We start from the raw sequence: 23,938 nt of genomic DNA on the forward strand, positions 1-23,938 counted from the left end.
ATGTTTTATTTTTCTAAGCGCCCTTGAAGTTGTGTACATACTGGGTAATTTTATCTTTCTTGGCATAATTTTTTTTTAATTCCATTCAAAGATCTAACGATAGTAAATGTTACCATACTGAATTGGCCTATCTATCAGCGTAGCACACAAAATTATTGCGATAATTCACGTCACCATAAATAAAAATCTCATCGTACTCGGCGATAGGTGAAAAATAAAAAAAAATCATAACTCCGAAAATACGAAAAATCGCGGAATATACATGGGGGTGATTCAGATAGCCCTCTAGGTCCTCTACCTCCCAGCTTCAGTATATCACTACTTCTTGGGACACCCTGTATATATTATATACCTTCCAAGAAACCTCTACTACTTAATTTTATTTATTGTTGGAGAAGTCCAGGAAACATGTCAGGCCCAGAAAAACAAGAAAAAAAAATACGACATCTATTCTAATATGCCTACAACGCCTACAATAATACAAGATATAAATAAACTAGCTTATCAATGAAATAAAACTAAATTAAAACTAGTACAAAATAAAATTAAAATACACCTAAGAAATTGGGCCCCTCTGGAATGGTGCCGAGCTGCATGGCTTCTAAGCCCCTTCGTTTGATATTTTCGATTTTTTGAATAATTATAAGAGTTTGTTTTTCCATCTTATACTTATAATTATCAAAAGTATATGCTACTTTTGATAATTATAAGTATAAGATTTCTATAATGTTTTTTAAATACTTAACATATTTAAATAAATATTAACCCTGTATATATTTATATTTAAATAAATATATACAGTGGTACTACGAAACTAAATTAATAACTGGCTTAAATCTAAAATAGGTCCTTGAGGCATTGTACCAAGGATGCTGGCGGCATTTCCTCGCTGAATCGCAATGCTGATACGTAGTGCGAGGAACCCGCCAGGTTTTCGGTTACCAGTTATATTCTACAATGTTAATATCCAAAGCGGAAAAAATGGACTACGATTGTATGGAGAAGCGGTCATCCCCTTTTCTCTTAAACAGTCATTAAATTAACAAGAAACAGTCAAAGGTAACTTTGCATCGACTAAAGTGAACTTACAGAAGTTAGATAAACCTCAATTTTCACGGAAGTTTTGTATTAATTATGATTATCACACTTTGTCCAACTCTACTCAAATTTATCTTTATTAATCATAAATAAAACAAATGTAAGTAATAGTAAACGTCGGTATTTTTAAAGTAAAATTAATTTACAGCTTGATTTTAAATTAACGTTTGACTTATTATAGCTTTCTTAAAAAAACACATTACTCCCAAGGGAGTAAAATGGGCTATTACTCCCGCTAAACCTGCGTGAAATACACAACATCGCAACATCGCAACCCTAAAAAAGTAAAAATGCCAAAGTTAATTTTTTTACTATATTTTAATGTATTTTAATTAATGAAATCTATTATCAATTAACTAATTTTGTGTTTTATCCATTAATCGTGCTTAGTTAATTAAATTGTAATGTCTAGTCATTACCAAGTGTCGTTACACTTGGTAATGACTAGGCATATACTTATGCCTCCAATGGAGCATCAAATATTTTTGCACGGCTGCCCACAGTCATATATTTTTGCTGGTGACTGTACTTAATAAAACATTTTTTGCTATTGGCTATTATTATTAGTTACTTACGAAATATGTACTAAAAAAGGGGACCTTAGAAGTTATTTTCTCCCTTTAATATCTTTATTAATATTGATCCTAGCGAAAAAAAGTAGCATTTATTGTGTATGAAATCTCAAATAGATTATTTACGTAAAAAAAACCGACCTTAAAACAAATTATACGTGACTTTCGCTAAGTGATTATACGTGAATTGGGCGTAACAGGTTGCTAGGCAGAGTGATAAAAAATCAAGATCTTAAAATCTTAATGAAATTGTGAGTAAAATGCCCAATAAATCGTTTTTTTTTTAATACAACTGAAAATTGAAACGAGGCGTAGGTTTCAGTGCTATAAAATCATTAAATTACCACTTCTAAATATCTTGCATTACGAGTAGGTATACGTATACCTACAGTCAGTAGCAGAAGTTGCTAAGCGGGCCGTGATCAAAATGAGCTTGACGCGACTTTATTGTTAAGAATAAGAGTTTGTTGAGAAGAAGAGCGTGTCAAGGTAATTTTGAACACCTCGTCCGCTTAGCAACTTCTGCTGCTGACTGTATATTATAATATCTTACTCATGTTTTAAAATCATTATCTACTATAACCCAGTACGCCATAAATCACCATATTGTTTTTCTCTTCTCTTTCATTAGATTTGCTGGGAATTCGTACATCCATCTTATGTCAGATAGGGAAATATGTGACCAATAAAGAAAATTGGCAGGACCAGCACAGCTTGAACCTGGACGGTACTATGCGACAAATAGGAAACAGGGCGCAAGACAATTATTGCGTAGAGGAGTTCGACAGACGACACTGCCACGATGACAACCCTATCGAGGTCGCGGCTGTTTTTTGCTTCTTAGGGGCGGCTGAAATTGAGAAAAACTTCTACTTGTCATTTGTGGTAAGATACCTTTATATATGTCACCGTAAAATTGTAAACACTCATCATATTATAATCTCGCTAGTTACATTATAAACTGACGGTAGGGAGATTATAATCTAACCTAACCTAACCTACGTTAGATTATAAACTAACGGGTTCACAATCTTACGGTGTCATATACAGGATGTCCCAAGAAGTAGTGATACAACTGATCACAACTTCAAGGGCGCTTAAAAAAAATAAAACATACTGGGTAATTTTATCTTTCTTGGCATTCATTTTTTTTTAAATTCCATTCAAAGATCTAACGATAGTAAATGTTACCATACTGAATTGGCCTATCTATCAGCTTAGCACACAAAAAAAATCAAGCATCTACCGCAATAATTCACGTCACCATAAATAAAAATCTCATCGTACTCGGCGATAGGTGAAAAATTAAAAAAAATTCATAACTCCAAAAATACGAAAAATCGCGGAACATACATGGGGGTGATTCAGATAGCCCTCTAGGTCCTCTACCTCCCAGCTTCAGTATATCACTACTTCTTGGGACACCTTGTATATATATATATATATTATACAAGTTTCGTGGTCAAGCAGATCTTGTCAGTAGAAAAAGGCGGCAAATTTGAAAAAAGTAGGCGCGAAGGGATATCGTCCCATAGAAAATTTGAATTTAGCGACTTTTTTTACTGACAAGATTTGCTTGACCAGCTATAATATATACCTATAATTCTACAATTTCGTGGACATGTATTTTGTGTAGATGCAAGTAGCATTGTACCGTACTACACAAGATCCAATGATTCGTAATGTGCTTGGCTGGAGCTTTTTTTATCAACTGTGTTACTGAATACTTTTTCCTCATTCTGTTCAAGTTTTTATATAGACGTGAAGTAGGTATCTGATTTACGTATCTTAAGCAGCGTCGTAGATTTAAGTTGGCGTTATTTTTTTCTTACTCTCCTTCTTATTCTTATATATTCAATTAAAAACACTGAACAACACATAATAAAATTGTATTGTGTGTTGTTAATTGTTTTTAATTTAAAGATATTGCGCATATTTGTGGGAAAATGGTAACTGCAAGAAACAATAACCTCGTAAAATTCAAATAAATGGAACGAATATATCGAATTTGTGGATTTTGAGAATGATGTCCGAGAGTTTACTTGTCTAAAGGCAATATATATATACTTACACCAAAAAATATAACTATTTATTAACCAACTTGAATAAACGATTTTTTAAGGCTCAGGCTCATTTCATTTGGCATACGATAGAGAAAATGGTGTAAAAATATTTCGAAGAACTATACCTATATACTAAATTATTACCCAATTTTAATGTATGCAAATAAATGAAATAAAAAAGAATGATGTAATTTTTTATATACCTATATTATAGTTGTTCTTAGTATTTTTTGTTTAGTATCCTAAAGTAAAACAGAACTTTATCAGCTTGATGAAATAGGAAATTTAAAAAAAAAACATTGAGTAGGGGAGACTGGGAAAACATGAGCTTAGTGGAAACTTGGTCCCCTAAATTGAAGTCCTACAGGGCTACCACCATTTTGGCACTGACATAAACGCCATCGAGAACGTAATTTACTTTCTATGCATCTCGCTCGTACTCGCGTATCAGTGCAAACGAGATGTATAGAAAGTAAATTACGTTCTCGACAGCGTATATGTCAGTTTTGACACTGTCAGTGACTCATGGTACGGGCTCTAGTAATATTGAATTTAAAATGGGTTTAAAATAACAGTTCTAACTCTACTGCGTTGTTAAAATTAGAATATTATAGCGATTGGTTTTTTTAGGGCAATAATTTTATTTTTCACATATTGTCAATTAATTACGTTTTCATAATTGGTGACCAACTCTTTCCTAGGATCTAGTCTCCCCAGTCTCTCGCACCTAGGTGCATGGATGAATACAATTTAACTTGGTATCTTTAGATTCTGATTCATAAAGGGTGATTATTAGTTCGCCGGACGATATCAGCCTGTCAGTTGTTCGGAGCTGTCAACTTTTGCGTTTAACTGACAGGCCGATATCGTCCGGCGGACTGGTAATCAGTGGGCCCCTTAAGAGGTTATTTATTAATGCAATTTACCAACAGCTGATTACCATATCCGCGGTGTGCTTGGGTCTGACATTTGTGGTGTATGCCTCGCTGCCAGAGCTGCGCAATCTACACGGACGCACCCTCATCTGCCACTCCGGCACCATGCTGCTGGCATTCTCCTTCCTCGCCAGGGTTCAATACGACAAGGTGGAGAACCATCTTTGTGTCTTATTTGGTAAGTTGATGTGCTGATTCATAATATAATTAATGGATAACATATCATAGTACCTAGTACTTTTTAATTTTCTTTTCCTGACAGTTTATAATGATGTCATTGGTGAAACGAAAGTTGTCAGCGGTTTTTACAGCAGGGCTTTTAAAGTGAAGTGACGAGTATTACGTACGTGTGTTAAGATATTATTAATGAAATAATTAATCAAATTAACTACCTAGTGTGTAAATTCAATACGGGCGAATATTTAAATGGGGTGGTTAGCTTAGGACCTAAGAAATATAATAAGATAAATATTGCTTAGAAATACAATGAAAATATTAACCATGCAAAATAATTCGGCCCGCAATGTAAAGCAGCACACAAGTTACGAGAAACGAGCTTTTTATATAAAAAAGCTCGTATCTCATTATGTCATGTTATATGTTATGTCTTGTATTATATACAATATCTGGGTGAGCTCGCTCGGAAAACATATATAAACTCGAAAATGCCCGTTTTCCCAGAGATAAGACCTAGCTAGATCGATTTTTCGGCCCCAAAAACCCCCATATAGCAAATTTCATAGAAATCGTTAGAGCCGTTTCCGAGATCCCCGAAATATATATATATATATATATATATATATAAATATATAAATAAACAAGAATTGCTCGTTTAAAGGTATTAGATAGATAGATTAGATTTTCAAAAAATAATTACGGGGTCATAATTAAGAGTAACTTAAAAAAAAACTTCTTAATTAAGTAATGATTATTAATTACACGGATAAATTCTACATGTGGTTTAATTTATTGACCGTATTGGATTTTCTACATACAGTAAACCGGGGTGACTTTGAAATGCAGGGGCGACTTTGAAATTTCAGTTTTTTAGCCGTAACGTTACATATTTTTATTCGGAATTTTTAGTAGTAGGTAAATAAGAATGTATAATAATCTAACTTGTTACACAAACAGTTCGTGAAAACAATGAATAATGCTAATTTAGTGGCCGTTTTAAAACTATCAAAGTATCCCCAAAATTTCCTAAAGTCACCCCGTTTTATGTACTGTATTGTATAGACACATCACGGATGTTCGTGGTAGAGTAATAGCATACTTCCTTTTCAATTTATATAGTTGTATTGTATAAATAACACCTTAAACAAATTTTCCATCCGATTAATAAAAATAGAGAAATTAAGAATCTTACAATAATTCTTAAAAAGCCTTTCAAGTCTGGTAATATGTGTGTTTAACAAGCTAGGTCGTTAATTAATCATTTTGGGAAGTATCGGGCTCATTTAGACGGTGCGAGAACTCGCATGCGGGACGTTTGTAAATTGACGACGCCGTTTGTAAACGGCGGATTCTTACAAAATGCTTGCGACACATATACAAAGTAAGGAGGTATACTATAATGATTAATACGGAAAGCAGGATGGATCGATCGTAAATATAAGTCGTCGACCGTGTTAAGTATAACTAATTTATTGATCATTGTTCTAACAAATGCATTTAGAATAGTTCTACTAACTTCTAATGAAGCATTTCATTTACAGTGACGTACATGAGCTAATTTATTCGGAATATCATGTACACTTCTTTGCTAAAGCAAAGCCGAAAATTACATATCTAATATGTATAGCTAAGTAGGAGCATGCAAAAAATAACTCACACTTACCTCATCCGGCGTGTTCAACAATCATTCATAACGTTCTAGTTCGTAGCTTCATGGAAAAAACAAACAGGATCTGTTAATAGTTCAAGGGCTCGTATAATATAATATTAGTTTATGGATATATAGCAGGGTGCCTATGTGTGTAAGTGGAATCCCCAGCTGTTTTTTTGTTTATAATACTCTTCTGATAGAGTTTTGGTTTTCGATCATACGTCAATAATGCAAAAAATACTTATTCGAATTAATACAATGTCTAGCTTCATAAATGTCATATATAAGTACATAAGTATATAAGTACTCGTTTGTATAATTAATTCGTGGAAATAATCTCTAACGGTATGGAAAAAACCGTTTAAGTGCGAGTCGGACTCGCGTTCCAAGGGTTCCGTAGGTACATTATCCAATTTTTAATAATGTATTTTTTTATGTGGAACATGACATTTCGTCTTTAAAAACGTCTTTACTATTAAGACGAATAATCGATCTATGAATTCTATAATGATAATATTATTGATATTCGATGATCGAAAAATGGGACTAATGTATAAGTAAGTGTACACTTTCAATCAAAAAAATATTTTTGAGAAATGGTGGAGATCAACATAAAAAAACACAACCGAATTGAGAACCTCCTCCTTCTGAAATTTAATATAAACATATTAAAAGTTTATTCACTTATTCAGATAACAAGCCAAGATTCAGATAACAAGGGCGCGTTTACACATTAAGATACTAAACCAAAGTACCTACTCAATAATCAAAACCTAATTGTTAGGTATAAAAATGATTCAATGTAGTTTTCACACCTCCTATTCGGAAAAGAGCTTTTTCTTCCCTGCTAGGAGGGATCAAAGTGACACTTTTCCTCCATGCTAGGAAGGATCAAAGTAACACTTTTCTGTTCAAGCACACTATTTTTATATTTTTTTGTACATAATTTTTTTTGCTTAAACAATCTGTTTAAGCATCAGATTGTGTCAACACTAAGATTTTTTTATTTTCCTCATAGTTGGTGTGAAAAGCAGTATTTGGCACACGGTATCAAAATTATTTCGTCTTGGGCGTTAACACTTGAATCCCTCATTACGCTCAGGATTCTACTTTAGAATCCCTCATTGCGTTTGGGATTCTATTGTAGAATCCATCGCTTCATTCAGGATTCGATGTACCTACGCCCTTGACGGAAATATATCATTTTGATCCCTTGCGACACAAACTACTATTATATATGTACGTAATATATGTAGAATCGTTACTGACAAATACCAAGCCTTTAACAAACGACTATGTGCACAAGTGGGCGTTTTTTTTTAAGTTGTCCCCTACACTTTTTTTTTAAATTTGGGATTTATTATGTTATTTCTACTCAGAATCACGAGCTCTTTCTATCCTAATAGGAGAAAAAAAGTGTCCCAAAATTTCCATACATTTTTCGATCTTTCCATTCCGCGACCGCCATACAAAGTCTATGAAAAATGGTGACGGAATGGAAATAAAAACCTTAGGAGACTTTTTTTTCTCCTATTAGGATAGAAAGAGCTCGTGATTCTGAGTAGAACTAACATAAAAAATCGCAAATTTGAAAAAAAAGTGTAGGGGACAACTTAAAAAAAAACGCCCAAGTATGATTTGATTTTTGTTCAGGTTACATGATCTACTTCGGCTTCGTGGCTGCGTTCGCTTGGCTAAACGTCATGTGTTTGGACATCTGGTGGACATTTGGGTAAGTCAATGTTTATATTTTATATCATATGCGAGAACTTTGTATAGACTGTTTTTTTTTGTTAGGCTCGATTTTATAAAAATCGTTACTTATACCTTATTTTGTTAAGTACAGTCACGTAGAGTTAACCAATAACCATGTTGGTACCTACAGCATCTTATTCGAACCTTTAAAAACTACAAACGTGGATAGCCGCTTTATAAATGGATTTCATCTAGTTTCATATGACAGCAAATTCATAAGAATTAATTACAATTCATGTTGAAATTGATAGTGAAGTTCTTAATATTGATACCTGTACCTACCCTACCCAGTGACTCACACTTCTCGTATCTCGATCTTTACGAATTTAAACCGAAATGTTTCTAGTCATTAAATAAATAAACTGCATGCGTAGGTGGTTTCCTAAGCAATTGTGAAAATAAGATAAATACGTTAATATGAGTAGGTAAGTTACGTTACTTTCCAAGTATATTTGCATTCGTTCTTAAAAACCTAAAGAAATCGGCCTAATAATGATAATACTGATAATTTCACTATTAAAATGGTTTGAAACTGGCGATGTTGGTCGTGGAGTAGGTACCTATATCTAGAAAAGTGTGCATGCGTGTAGTAGGTATATATGCGTGTAGTTAATACTCTTTAATAATAAAAAACCGGCCAAGTGCGAGTCGGGCTCGCGCACGGAGGGTTCCGCACCATCAACAAAAAATAGAGCAAAACAAGCAAAAAAACGGTCACCCATCCAAGTACTGACCCCACCCGACGTTGCTTAACTTCGGTCAAAAATCACGTTCGTTGTATGGGAGCCCCACTTAAATCTTTATTTTATTCTGTTTTTAGTATTTGTTGTTATAGCGGCAACAGAAATACATCATCTGTGAAAATTTCAACTGTCTAGCTATTCACGGTTCGTGAGATACAGCCTGGTGACAGACGGACGGACGGACGGACGGACAGCGGAGTCTTAGTAATAGGGTCCCGTTTTTACCCTTTGGGTACGGAACCCTAAAAAACGACTACACAAAATAGTTCACTAAAATTGATTGGGACCACAATGCATCTCATAAGAATTACAATTAACTAAAAGACGTAGGTACCTAATTTACTTGTCGTTAAGGAGTTCCTTTCTGGTCTTCAACAGCAATTTCATCTCATTAAATATTAAATATCGCTTTTTGAATTAAAATTCTTGAATTGCTGACGAAAAAAAAACACTGTAAGTATGTAATATATGCCTATATGATCTGAGAAGTTCCCTCGATTTTTCATGGATCCCGTCACCAGAATTATATGTTTACAAGAATAAATACGTATGATACCAATCTGTAAGTCAAACAAGAAAATAATTCTCCAAATCGGTTGAGAAATGATGCAGTTCTGAGGCTTACCTTATGTTTCTTAAAACATTAAAAGAATCATGTTGCGACGACGAAAAATATATGTAAATATGTATTTTAAATATGGTCTCATGTCAGTGATGTTTTTTCTTTATGAGAATATATGTCTTTAAACCTTTAAACCTTAAAAACTAGTGGATCTGTGGGCTGTGCCCCTCGCGAAGCCCTATGGCTCCGCCATTTTGAAAAAATCCAATAAACGAATTAACAAAAAAAAAAAAACATAGAACCTGCTTACAAAATTTCATGAGAATAGGTTGATAGTTGCGACCTGGGGCCACGAAACTTTACAAGTGTACAATTCGACAATATTGTTAAATTGTAAACAAAAATATGTACCACAATAATTTTACATATGTCACATGTACAATTCTACAACTTACAAATATTTTGCATCTCAGGACCCGTAACATAAAACATAGAGGGTATGTCAAGATAACATACATAATTGTGGCAAATGTAAAATTGTATTTATTAGAATTTAGTTTTTCGACAAATATGTAATAATATAGTGACATTTGTAGAATTGAATTTATTACAGTTTGACAAATAAGTATTAATATTCCTCACTTGAGGGTATCTCATTTATATCGTTAAAAATACCTTACGAGCAGAAATAGCATAGCATATCTTTTTACGTTGTCATTAAAATTGGTTGAAAATGTTTATGCAGGATAAAATTACAGTTTTAAATTTAATTTTGGAACAAGAAAATATTATTCGGGAAGTTTAGTAGTAAATTGACTCACGATGATAAAAATAAGAAATGGAAAGAAATAGCAAGTCAATTGAAAAGTTTAGATAGGTATAAAAAGTACTGCGGTAGAATGGATCTACAATCATTGTATCATGCTCTTGACACACGCCGAGAGAATTGTCAACTTGTATTTACATTTCCACAAATATGTATAACACAAATTGTCAATTTTCCGGAAAATTGCTTGTAAATTGTAATATTTTGTGATACGGGTAATTGTACATTTGTCGCGACTATTTACATATTTATATAAATTTTCCATTACTTTTTTTATCATTTGTAAATTTTATGATATGCCCAGTTATACGAAATACATATTTGTAACTTGTCACTTGTAAATTGTAATTGTAAGTTTCGTGGTATAGGCCACTGTAGAGAAGAACAACCAGGAACCAGTTTGCCTGAGTCAAAACGGAGACCTTCGTTAACGCTTCGGTAAATAATGACTAATATATACATGATCCGTACTGTCTGAGTAAAAATACATATTCAATCTGTAAGAGGCGTAATAGCAGACTTTGAAGTTTCCATTAAATAAAAATATGTTCGGTGTGATGTGACTAATGTTCGTCTCGGCATATCGAATAAACACCAAGGCAGTGGGAGGCATGTTTTCTTACGTTTTCAACATATAATATATTTATTTCTGAATTGGCTCGATGAAACCCGCATGCCTTGTTATAAATCTATGTTAGTCAAATCTTTGTCGCAATGGTGATAAACGCAACTCGAGTTTTGCAAGTATTACTGGTATCAATCTGTTTACTTTACAAAACTATTTGCTCTCTACGTCCGGAGTGTTTGCGCGACGGCTCGGCTCATCCTTTACTTAAAACAATATGAACATAATCCACTTTGAATGATTGTATTTACAATTTTTCTTTATGTAGGTACCGTTAATTTTGACCTGTTTGATCTGTTTTGTTTTAAGACAGAGGTAACAACAGGCAGTCTTATCGCTAAAGATATAATAAAAAAAATTTAAAGAAGATAATTATTTTGGTACTTAATTATTTTTATTTAAATGATAATTTTACTTTTAATGATAAATGTAAAATTTGGATTTGATTTGTAATGTTGTACGATTAGTATTTTCTTCGCGTTTGTGTGGTGAAAAATGATGGGTGTTCACTAGGTAGTAAAGTTTGTTTAACCCTTTAACATTGCCTTGAAACCCTCCCAACGCTCTAGATTCAATTTTTCAGACCGTGGTTTTAATTTGGAATATTTTGCTTACTCGGGTATCAAATTGATAGTCACTATCAATATGAGCACAAATATGTAGTTAAACTACAACTTTTCCCGCTTGTAAAGCAGTAGTAGTTTGTGTTACAAGGGATCAAAATGATATATTTCCGTCAAGGGCGTACATTGAATCCTGAATGAAGCGATGGATTCTACAATAGAATCACGAACGTAGTGAGGGATTCTAAAGTAGAATCCTCAGCGTAATAAGGGATTCAAGTGTTAACGCCCAAGACGAAATAATTTTGATACCGTGTGAGTCGTGTGACACATACCTATGCTTTTCACATCAACTATGAGGAAAATAAAAAAATCTTAGCGTTGACACAATCTGATGCTTAAACAGATTATTTAAGCTAAAAAAATAATGTGCAAAAAAATGTAAAAATAGTGTGCTAGAACAGAAAAGTGTTACTTTGATCCCTCCTAGCAGGGAGGAAAAGTGCCACTTTGATCCCTCCTAGCAGGGAAGAAAAGGCTCTTTTTCGAATAGGTGGTGTGAAAAAGAGCATTTCATTGATGGTCCTATTCGTAGTGCTCACTTCGAGGATTATAACATACCGAGGCGAGGGACTGGATAGTGGAGAGACTTTTTTAACATGCCTATTCAGCAATGAAAACGTTACGAAAATGGAAGAGTCAAAGGAATTATTAATAAAATTAATCAAAAAGCAGTGCCGCAACATACACGCTCGTCCTTCGTGCCTTAGGCACATTTGCCGCATGGTTGCAATTATCCCGACTGACCTTGACCTTATATCCTTACTGGAGACATTCATTTAAGAAAAATATTAAATAATCATCGTCGATCGTGAAATGCGCTAGAGCATGAAATTCCCGGATGTACAGGGTGGCCAAATAAGAGGTATACACTTTATTTTTGAAATTTTATTCTATAAAACATAAAAAATATTAAGTATTCCATGTTAAATATAATATGTAGGGTCAGCAATTACACATGGAAAATAATGTCAGACAAATATCCACCTCTAGCAGCATTGCAGATGCGAACCCTTTTCTTCGCGTTTTTCATCACTTTTTCACACATTTGTGGCGTTATCTCAGCGACAGTGTTTCGAATATTTTGTTTTAATTGCTGAAGGTTCGTTGGCCTATTAGCATAGACACGTCCCTTTAGATAGCCCCACCGAAAAAAGTCAGGAGCTGTTAAATCAGGCGATCTTCGGGGCCAGTCAATGTCACCGTTTCTCGAAATTAATCGACCGGGAAACGTTATTTTTAATGTTTCTATTGTTTTTAATGATTAAAACACGTTGTTCCGTCGCAAAGCGCTCCATAATAAATTTGCCGTATCTACACAAACTAATGTTCATGCAATAACTGTCATATTTACCGCCAAAATAAAATGGCGGCAAAAAAAAGTTGTATACCTCTAAGTTGGCGACCCTGTATCATGAAGCGCCGCCATTTCATGATATGCCTAAAGCTTGTCCAAGCATATCACGATAAGTCCTTATAAATAATAAATAAAACGGCAGATCGATATATAAGAGTAACGTATACGTCGATAATCGAATTTAATTTCGTCTATTTCGTCTACATGGGACAGCCGGGACAGGTACACATGAGTGTGCCATTTCTCCGTTGTCTCCCCGCACCTATCTGATCTAATTTGGGGTAAACATTTGTATGTGTTGACTTAATAGCACCGATAACATTATTAGCTAGCACTATCTAGAAAAATATTGTGTTTTATCTTTAATTATATTTTTTGTTGGTTTTGTTTCGAATATAATATATGTATTTTCCTATTTTAGAACTCTTCACATAAATGTTTAGTAATATTACCTCAATTCTTGATTTAAAAAGGTATAATTCTTTCATTATTATCAGTCTGTATTTAGTTAAACTATTTAAGTAGAAAACTATTTCCCTAGAGTAGTGTTGGTAAGAATGGTAAGTCTGGCGTATTCTTTTAATTACTTACACATAGAATGACACGGTGTAAAATGACAGTAATGGTAAATAAGTACCAGCTATTTTAGAATAGAACGACACCATCAATAAACATCTCATTAAATTCACGCCCGCATGCGTCAGTTTTATTTTTGTACCTATTTCTGAATATAATTTGTAAGTGGATTAAATAGATATCAGTAATTTGCACAGGTAAGTACCTACCTAAGTGATGGTTTCGCTAATTTAAACGGACAAGGCCATGACATAACATAAATGTAACAATGTCTAAATTGACTTTTAATGAAAATCAAATTACCAGTATAAGTTGCGCTTCGTAGTTAATAGAGTCATCGTAGGCCAGTAAGGCGAGGCCCTAATTAGACCTCCCATATACCAGTCTCAGTGGGGCACGAACGTGTGAGTTGTGTCAGTTTGGTCAGACGCGTCAGTTTTGTATTGCGTTAGTTAATGTTATGTAGGTACGTACGTGTTTTCACAATATCCATTAAAGGTTGGGCATTACGGACTCACTATAGTAGTTTATGCAACAGTGATATAATAAGGGTTCTTAAAATTCAAGGGTCGAAGTTACAAAACGAGACGTAGTCGAGTTTTGTAAAAAAAGACCCGAGAATTTTAAGAACCAATTATGAGCTGTTGCATACATTACTTTTTCTATGACAGCTGCAGCAAAAAAAAAAATTATTAAAAAAAAAGAGTTATTATTAAAAAAAAAGAGTTATTATTTAAAAAAAATTGAGTTATTATTTAAAAAAAAAGAGTTATTATTGTAAATGAAAACATACCTCTTTCAATCAAGATGATCGGAACTTGTATCTTTAAAAAAAATAAAGCAGTTGTATTATACTCATAAGATGACTGCTAGCAGTCATCTTATGAGCCTATAGACAAATCATTCAAATGACATTGCTTTAGATATCACTGTCAGTCATTTAATTGACACATTTAAGTGCTGGAGTAGAAAAAATATCTTATTTAATTAGTAACATGTCACTTTTCCGTTTGTGTATTACATATTGAAATTAATTGTTTACAATAAAAAGTTGGTCAAGTAAAAGTCGCAGTTGCTTATCGAGATTTCGTAATTTTGCTTACTATCTTCTTCTTCAACCTAGCGTTTTCCCGGCCTAGCGATAGCGCCAGGGTCCGCTTTCCTGCTTAGTCTTCTCCACTTTGCCCGGTCTTCGGCATCCTCATGTGTGAGATTGTTCTCTTGCATGTCCGGTGTCACGACGTCCAGCCAGCGCTTCTTAGGCCTACCGCGGCCGCGTGATCTAGGGCCTTGGACAGTGAGATTCAGGCATCTATTTCCGACGTAGTCTACCGGTCTGCGGCGTATATGGCCATACCATCGGAGGCGACTTTCCTGCAGCTTATCCGCTACGTCACGGATTCCGAGGCTGCCACGGATGTGTAATTTTGCTTACTATATTTTATTTAAATCTTCAACTGTTGGCCTAGCGGTAAGAGCGTGCGACTTGCAATCCGGAGGTCACGGGTTCGAACCCTGCCTCGTACCAATGAGTTTTTCGGAACTTATGTACGAAATATCATTTGATTTTACCAGTCGCTTTTCGGTGAAGGAAAACATCGTGAGGAAACCGGACTAATCCCAATACGGGCCTAGTTTACCCTCTGCGTTGGAAGGTCAGATGGCAGACGCTTTCGTAAAAATTAGTGCCCACGCCAATTACTGGGATTAGTTGCCAAGCGGACCCCAGGCTTCCATGAGCCGTGGCAAAATGCCGGGACAACGCGAGGAAGAAGAAGAAGAATACCCCTGTTGAAGTTTTTTTTTATGTTTTATGGTCCATAAGTAATAAATGGTATATGATGGCATACTTAAATAGGTACACGACATTCATAGCTATTTTAAAAACCTATCAAATATTTTCTGTATAGGTTTTCAAACGTTTTTTAAAATAAATCCGATGTTTGACTATCATCAACGATTAAAGGATTACTCACGCTAGACCAGGCCGGGCCCGGGCCGAGGCACCCGACATGTAATTTTTTCTATGACGAGTATGACGGCTGATCGGCGATCACGTGGTGCTTTCCATAGAAAACGAAGCGCCGGAAGCTCCGGCCCGGTCTAGCGTGACTACTGACTAGCGTGAGTCATCCTTAAAACTTAAACTAGAGTAATATTATGTAATGTATGGTTGTGCTTTGTTTGTCAACATACTTGTCCTTTGTTTTATCAAGAGTTTTATTGTTATCGCTTAATTACTGCCATTATCTGATAATACGTCACCGAAGTTTATCCGCTATTAGCGGCTCAATCCGCCGTGACCTGAACAGTAATGGGAAGCAGTAAAATGTTATTAATGGTGTCGTATTCCTCATACATACCTAAATGTTTTTGCCGTGTTAATGGTTAGTGAAAGGAATTAATTTCTATGTTATATAGATTTATATAGATGGGTCATTCTCAAAAACATACTTACCTCTGCCCGCGACTTGCGTAACAGTTGTAAAACAGACAAAGCTATACCCGCTATGTACCCGCTTTGTAGTTGTACTCCCGTTGCTAATTTCATAAGCCTATTTCTCCATTCTGGAATGAAATAGTACATTATTGTCGAGGCTCGGAAGTAGGTACTTGCTGGCTGAGGATTCGTTTTAAACGGACGACCTTGGGAGTCCGTTTAATTGAATCCGAAGCCAGCAAGTAGCCTTCCAGCCGAGTCATATATAGTGCTTTTCTCAAAAATGGTGCAAGAAATAGAAATTATTTTTTATCGGAGCAACGGTCTAATTATCACAAAAAAAAGTAAAACCATTAAAAATATTTGCTTTGCCGCCTTTAAAAAAAAGAAGTGTATTTTTCTACTGAAAATACGCCAACCTATTTGAGACACCTAAATAGTCGCGGTACCAACATTAAAATAATAAGAGCTGATCATCTGTTTGGCTGTTTAATTGGACCTATGCCTTCATTTGATATGGTCATTTGAACTTTTAAAAAGTTTGGAACTCGTTAAATAATGGAATTTGTATGCAACATTGCAGTCCCGATATCGAGACTGCAATGTTTTTAACTTTTTAATTTTTTGACTGACCATAAACTACGCACTTCGCGACCAATTTTTTAACCGGCAACGTCGACTTTGCCGTCCATTTTTGAGAAAAGTACCTTTAGGTACCCTATACCACTTTTCAGATTATAATCTGCATGTAATGCCAAATGTCATCCAAATTCACGAATAAGAACCCCGAAAAGGTTAATGTAAAAAATAACTTTGATTTTTGAAACGTTTTCAAAAAAGGAGGAGGTAATCAATTCGACCGTATTTTGGCACCGACTTCAGTTGCTAGCGCATACAAAACGGGATGATTTTTTTATCCCTTTTGATTTTTTTAAAGATTAATTTTATTATTTTATTGGTACACTATATATATTTAACGGAAATAAACAGTTTTTTCTTAACCCTTGTTCACTCGGCAATTTCATTTAGGACAGTCAACTAGAAAATTACTTACAGTTTGAGTGAGCCAGCATATTTGGTTAGCAACCCAATGGTTGCCACCGATTGTGATCTCAAATAATATAAAGTACAAGAGTGTAAGTAAACTTTGTCAAGTTAAAAAACAACACTTACCTAATATATGTATACGCGAATAAATTATTTGACGCTTAGCGAGCATTAAATGTAATTGCAATCAGTCAAAGAAATAGAATTTCTTAGCAGCTTTAAAATATTACTCAACTCACTGGCTTCAATTCAAGACCTAAGAGCGGATTATGACTACTTAAATTTCATAAGTCTGTATAAATAATTAGATAAATAACGACGAAATTACGATAATAATCCCCAAGTCCAAGTTTATGTCAATAAATTTGAATGTTTTGACGTGACTTGGAGATAATCACTTCCTAGAGCGGTTACACAACTCTACATTTGGAGCCTCCAAAAGAGATGAGATGCGTACTATCAGAAAGGTTATCTTAATTTCCTTGAACTAGTGTTTTTGAAATAGTACAACACATTTATTGTATAATGAGTGTTATAAAATGAATATAAAACTAAAATTAACTACAACTAATAACTAAAGCTAAAAAAAATAAAAATACCTATCAAAATTTTGCGCCCTTGGTAAGGTGCCCATCACGCAGGCAGCGTTCCCGCGCTGGATTGCTATGGCCAATCTTTGCGCGAGAAAATGGTCCTTAAATGTAATGGTCCTTCGAACCGGATCTACAACCGTAACTTAAAGATTAAGATTAAAGATTATTTATTTACACAACATATTCCACATTATACAGAGCTGCATGGTTCCTATACTAGGCTTTGCCAAATCAAAAGAAAATGTTACAAATTACATAATAGCCTAAAAAGTAAACTCTTTCTGTAGGTACGCATTTGTATTTTTCTTTGTCTGCAGGAATGTCCGCACCGTGCATCCACTGCGTAAGTCCGGAGCGGACCGTCGCCGGTTCCTATGGTATTCCTTGTATGCGTGGAGCTTCGCTATCGTTCTGACGCTGACCATGTTCCTGCTGGACAAGTATCCCGTGGCTGGAGTCTTGGATGCGGACATCGGACGGCACTTTTGCTGGTTTGGGACAAGTAAGCCTTTAAGCAAAACTTCTGTCATAAGTTAGGTACTTAGGTGTATTTATTTTACATACCTAACAAAAAACAGTATCTATTTTCAGTTTTATGATATATTTAAAGTTAAAGATTTTACTTGGTAAGAATACTTAATTCTAAAATATATGTATAGGTAGAACAGAGTCGTAGCTTAGTAGCAGATCTCCGTTACAGAGTGCTTGGGATAATCATTTTTGATTGTTACTTTTTCAGTACAAAATTCTAACTCGGACTGGCCACACTACATTTTCTTCGTGATCCCTATGGGTCTGGTGACGTGCATAAACTTCGTGCTGTGGGTGCTGACGGCGCGACACTGCGCGCGCGTCAGGTCCGAGGTGCATCGGCTGCAGGCGGGCTCCGTCGGCGACCGCGCCAAGCGCCGTTTTCGCGATGATAGAGCCAAGTCAGTATACAGAGCTGAACTTATGTCACCTCTAATGGAATATTATGCCATTTATGCCCAGTTTTTTGCAACGCAAAAATATTCGTACACGTTTGCAAGAAATATAATTAATCATATAATAGAAATATCATTTATTTACAAACAATATATATACAGTGGTATTACTAAAAGAAATTAAAAACTAGCTTAAATCTAAAATAGGCCCTTGAGGCATTGTACCAAGGATGCTGGCGACATTTCCTATGATATAATATATTAGGACTTACAGTGTAGTGAATAATCCTTTACCCAATGATATTAGGGATATAACTATAGATAGGTTATACTCATACATAAGGAGCATAAAAATACTCTTCCAATAAGCGTATTTTTAAGTGCTTCAATTTTGGAACGCCTATCATAACCTATATCTGAGGGCCTACCGCGAACCACGTTCGACGTGTTACCTCCCTGTCACACTTACGTACGAATTTACAAGTGCGACAGAGAGGCAACACGTCGAACGTGGTTCGCGGTAGGCGCTCTGGAGTTATAATATCATTGCCTTTACCATCGTATTTTCACGGAAACGCACGAACGTGTTTTGCTATTTCAGTCAGTCTCGGTACAAAAAGTACTGAGGTTGACTGAAGTAGACTGACAAATACGAACGTTTTCGAGAAAATACGATGGCAAAGAATAGTTCACACTTGAAATTATATAAGTAAAAAGTCATGACGTTCCATATTAAGATTTAGGTGATACGTTGTTACAGATACATATTGACTGGAAAACTGTGGGTTGTGATGGGCGCCGGCTGGTTGGTCGAGATGCTGTCAACCCTAACCACGAACCCGAGGTGGTTATGGGAAATCATCGATCATATTAATGAGCTCCAGGGAGTCTTCATATTCTTCATCCTCATCATGAAGCCGAAGCTTTATTATTTGATCAGGAAGAGATTAGGTAAGGGTCGTCGAATTAAAAGGGCTGATAGCAATGGTCACTTACGTCTAAGGCAATCCATGATATGCCACAAGTTTAGTGCACAGAAACAGTTTGCAATCTTTCTAAGATCTCAGTCTGCACCAGTAGGTAATTGTTCTTATGCCTCTTAAGAGACCCGTTTCTTAGCATTTTATTGTAACCACCGATAAAAGTGAAAGCCTTATTTAACATCTTTTATTAGAAAAAACCTTTCGCTTGTATTAAAAGTTGATATACATTTTCTTAAATCTACGAATCATGGGTCCTACCTGGGTGATTATTGTGTTGTGATAAATTAATATAATATAGTTAGAAAATTTATTATGATTAAAGTTGAAAAAAAAAGCCAGGTTTGGAATATTTCCAGATTATCTGAATGTATTGGTTTAGCGATATTCTATCTGGCTATCAAAATATTGTCGATGATATGATTGATACCAACGTAGTTACTTAGGTATTCGGCGCTGATTTCAAGTGCCTTAATCGACAAATGAGTCGGATATGTAAGTGTACATACGCGGTGAATATACTGGTTATGCTTAATTATAAAACAGAGTATATTGTTTTTCAGGTTGCTCTCGGATACCGATTGATACAAGTATATATTGAATTTATTGTCGATTTCCTTATTTCATTTTCGTTACGTTAATAACGCTAGCTTGTAACTAAGGATTCAAGTAATATGTTGCTATAAAAAACTAACGCGGTTTCTTTGACTCCCATAAAATTATTGCTTAGAATTCAGAAAATCAAAGCGTCCAAGGGCATGTCGGGCAAGCTCAGTGTTCGGTTCTGTAATTGCTTGTGCGTCAAATTAGGCGGACTTAGAAAGATTTTTTTTGTTAAAAGAGATCTCTGTAGAAACGATTTTAAGAAAGTCTACCCAGTATCAGGGATGAATGCTTTATTTATGTCAAATTAACACTATTTGAAATAGAATAATTATTATTGTGTGATTAAGTTGCCGTGAGATGGTCAAGTTATTTACCTGTGCTGTGCCTGCATTACTAGTACCTATACACTTAGTTATACATACCTACCTACATTAGATCTCGGGCAATAAACAAAGTCGATACCTTTATTTTTATGGGAGTCAATATAGGCCCATATCCTAATAGCAGCTTACGCTTTTTTGTACTTGGAATACTAATTGAATAGGCTAATCTATTAATACTTCAGCACCACCAAAGATACATTGATTGAGTAGTATAGCGCCATCTGTTTTGGATGTCAAACTAAGGAGCACATTTATTTCTTACACTTTACCTACCTCTTTATTACAATCAATTCTCTTTGGCACCACTAAAAACTTTAATTATGTGCTATTCACATGTCTAATTTGCATAACTGTTGTTGTGTATTTACCACCTGAGATTACATCATCATTCTCTAACCGCCACTAATATTAACAGGACTGGAGAAACCCGCCGCGTTGAAAAACGGCACCTCGTCTTCCGGTCGCACGTCTTCCACCTTCCTCTCACGGACCATCAGCACTGATGAGCGCACTAACTTGAGGACTTCACTGCCCGAATGTGCTAAAAAAGCCTAGTTTGCCACACTCACCGATGTGTAAATTATGAACATAAGTATTTTTGCGCATATTAACTTGACTGCTGTTTACGAGTGAGTACATACATATAACAGAGATGATATCTGCCAGACAGTAGAAATCTGAATTGTATTTGTATGTCGAGCCGGCACCGGCACACTTCTGCCTCCTTTGAAGTTAAAATCAAATTTAATGTACAAAGTATCTCTGCCTGGTTGTCTGGCATACAATGTTAAGCGGCTCTAATGTTTACGTATGTCTTTAATCTGTGTGTATTTACTTATACATTTCAGTATATGATTTCTATGATTATTTGTGATATTTAGTAAGTATCTACTAGCTTTGGTCTGCAATTTTGCGCGCATATCGTAGGGTGGGTCATACCCATATTTTCGTTCGAATATTTTCTTTTCCATGAGTTAGAACATTGATTGGTAAAACAAATATCCGCTATAGGGATATTATGGATGTTGACATTGTTGACTGACAATTAATTAATCATCTTACAAGGATCGTAGCGTCATGAAAATTGGCAGCTGTATGTAGTTCTGATGACAATACAATAATATGGTACTGTCGAACTGATCTGATGATGGGGACTGGAGGTGGCCATAGGAACTCTGTGATGAAACAACGCAACCTATTTAATTGTGTTAGGGATTTTTAGAATTGTCTCGATGAGTATTAGTTGTCTGTCGTAAGAAAAGTACAGTCAGCGATAAAAGCTTGTACCAAAAATGAAATTTTTGCCAAAAACTTATTCAAATGAATAACATTTTCTTTGCGCAGTTCATTCAGATTTATTTCATAGAAATTGTGTCCATATTTAATTTTTCTGTAATTTTTAGGCGATATTCAGTTGCAACCAGAAATGAAGCTCCATAATTTTCGGAAAGAGTTGTTCCGCTTTTGTTATTTATTTGCGAGTGAATGAACTAAGACTAAGTAATATGTACTTCTGCATTTATCTTTAATTCTACTGATTGAAATAACCAGACAAATTATAATCAAACCTGTACATCTTCGTTCAATTTGAATTCTAGACGTAAAACGGACTAAGCATTTCACGTCTTGCGGCTTTGTAATACGTAGGTACCTACTTTGGACGGATAGGTACCTACCTAAGGTAAGTATGATAAAAATAACGTAGTTCTACTTAAACAAATATAAAAGATGCACCTGGGTACAAACTATAAAAATCATAATTAAAGAAGTTAAAAAACCCCGCCTTATACAGTAAGTATAAATAATTAAATACATTTTAGAGCCAAAATCCTCCATTTTACAAGTTTTTATTTAACTTGCCCTGTTAGTAGGTAATGTATGTTAGTTAGTGTGGGTCAAATCTTGGATGCTAAATTTGACCCTCTTCCCTATTTCCGATTAAGCTGAAATTTTGCATAAACATGTAAATCGGATGACATGGAGGTGATCTGATGATAGAAACAAGAAGTGGCTATGAGAACTCTGTGATAATGCAACGCAAACTGTGTTTGGGGTTGTTAGAATTGTCTTGATGAGTATTAGTTGCCTGTGGAAAGAAAAATACAGTCAGCTATTTAGATTTTTACCAAAATCATATTCAGTATTTTAATTTAAAAACTATATAACTAGGCAACTCCACAACTAAGTTGAAACTATTTAATTAAATGTCATATTACTTATGTTGAATATGTTGAAATCCGTCAATCGGCGTAGGCCGTGCTAAAGAATTAAACAAACATACTCGTACTTACATATGTGCGACAAACGTAACCCTCCTGCGGCGCGACGGACTGGTAAAAATAGCTATAACATTTTGAGCTATAAGTATTTAAATGAAACTTTTGCGTAGGTTTATGTACCTATCTAAGTATAGTTCAGTTTAGTAAATGTACGTTAAGTTACCCGTTTAATAATTATGGGTTTGACTATAGTTTGCCACAACTGCTTAGGCAGATTTTTGTATTTATAAAATCTAGGTATAACTTTAGCATTTACTCTAGTCATAATTTAAGTAGTTCACATGTAAGTGATTGTCATCTAGTAATTAACGTAATGGACCCTATAATGGACGTGGAACCGGTAATGGGACATAAAACCACAAATCCTCTAAAATAAGTATGTAAAAGTAGTTTATAAACACTGGCAATATTTTACCATAAATAAGAGTCATAGAGCTGTTTAAGTTTGACTTTTTATTAATTTCGGTTAATTTTTAAGAAATTGGCGCCAACCCAAAAGTTGTCGTGTCACTGGAAAAAATAACCAGTAAGAATTCTTAACAACTTCGCTAAGAGAGGTGAGTTCATATATTAAATTGTAATTAATTATAACTTGGTGTAAACTAGAATGTGTTTTGTTAATTGCATTTACCATGAGATAAGGTATACAACACATTATGTTGTGACTCTAGAGATGTATAAAAAATAGTAGTATTTTGCCCAATCCCATTATAGGAGCTGTAAAACTGCATACCTCCTATGATGGGATAATTTACATAATGATGCTTGCCATGGCGTAATTTCATGTTTAAACAATACAGAAGTATAATGTAGTTACTCGTACGAACTATGTCAGGAGGTCTTCTCGGACTTCGGATAAATTAATATCGTTTTTACAAAATTTTATTTAACTTGCCCTGTTAGTTTGTATACAGGGTGGATTTTCTTTTTGGGTCAGTGAGGGTAGCTACCAGATCCCGTGCTGCGACGAGAAAACGGTCTAAGAAAACCTTCCCTCGATTTCAAATTAATGAAGATTGGCTTTTACAGATTTTGGAAAAAACATACAGGGTGCGAGAAAAAGGTAATTTTTGACAATCTTTTTTTTGATGCCAATCGATCCCATTCCTATTGAGGTTCAA

At 34.9% G+C, this 23,938-nt stretch overlaps 1 protein-coding gene across 2 annotated transcripts in view; it reads left to right on the forward strand.

Moving 5' to 3' along the window:
- LOC134648050 (protein 60A-like) overlaps positions 1-21,158 on the forward strand; it is a 45,993-nt gene extending 24,835 nt beyond the window's left edge. Inside the window, exons 2-8 of one of the 2 annotated variants that reach the window (XM_063502487.1) lie at positions 2,302-2,555; positions 4,666-4,846; positions 8,150-8,228; positions 17,961-18,145; positions 18,383-18,575; positions 19,330-19,520; positions 20,954-21,158. In XM_063502487.1, coding sequence (XP_063358557.1) covers positions 2,302-2,555; positions 4,666-4,846; positions 8,150-8,228; positions 17,961-18,145; positions 18,383-18,575; positions 19,330-19,520; positions 20,954-21,093 — 1,223 coding nt within the window. In that variant the 3' untranslated portion in view covers positions 21,094-21,158. Of the gene's footprint in view, positions 1-2,301; positions 2,556-4,665; positions 4,847-8,149; positions 8,235-17,960; positions 18,146-18,382; positions 18,576-19,329; positions 19,521-20,953 lie in introns of those variants that run through there. The other variant, XM_063502488.1, reaches the window with a different exon arrangement.
- The last annotated feature ends 2,780 nt before the right edge of the window (positions 21,159-23,938 follow it).

The sequence above is a fragment of the Cydia amplana genome, chromosome 5, assembly GCF_948474715.1.
Source record: "Cydia amplana chromosome 5, ilCydAmpl1.1, whole genome shotgun sequence".
In the NCBI taxonomy this organism is placed as follows: domain Eukaryota; kingdom Metazoa; phylum Arthropoda; class Insecta; order Lepidoptera; family Tortricidae; genus Cydia; species Cydia amplana.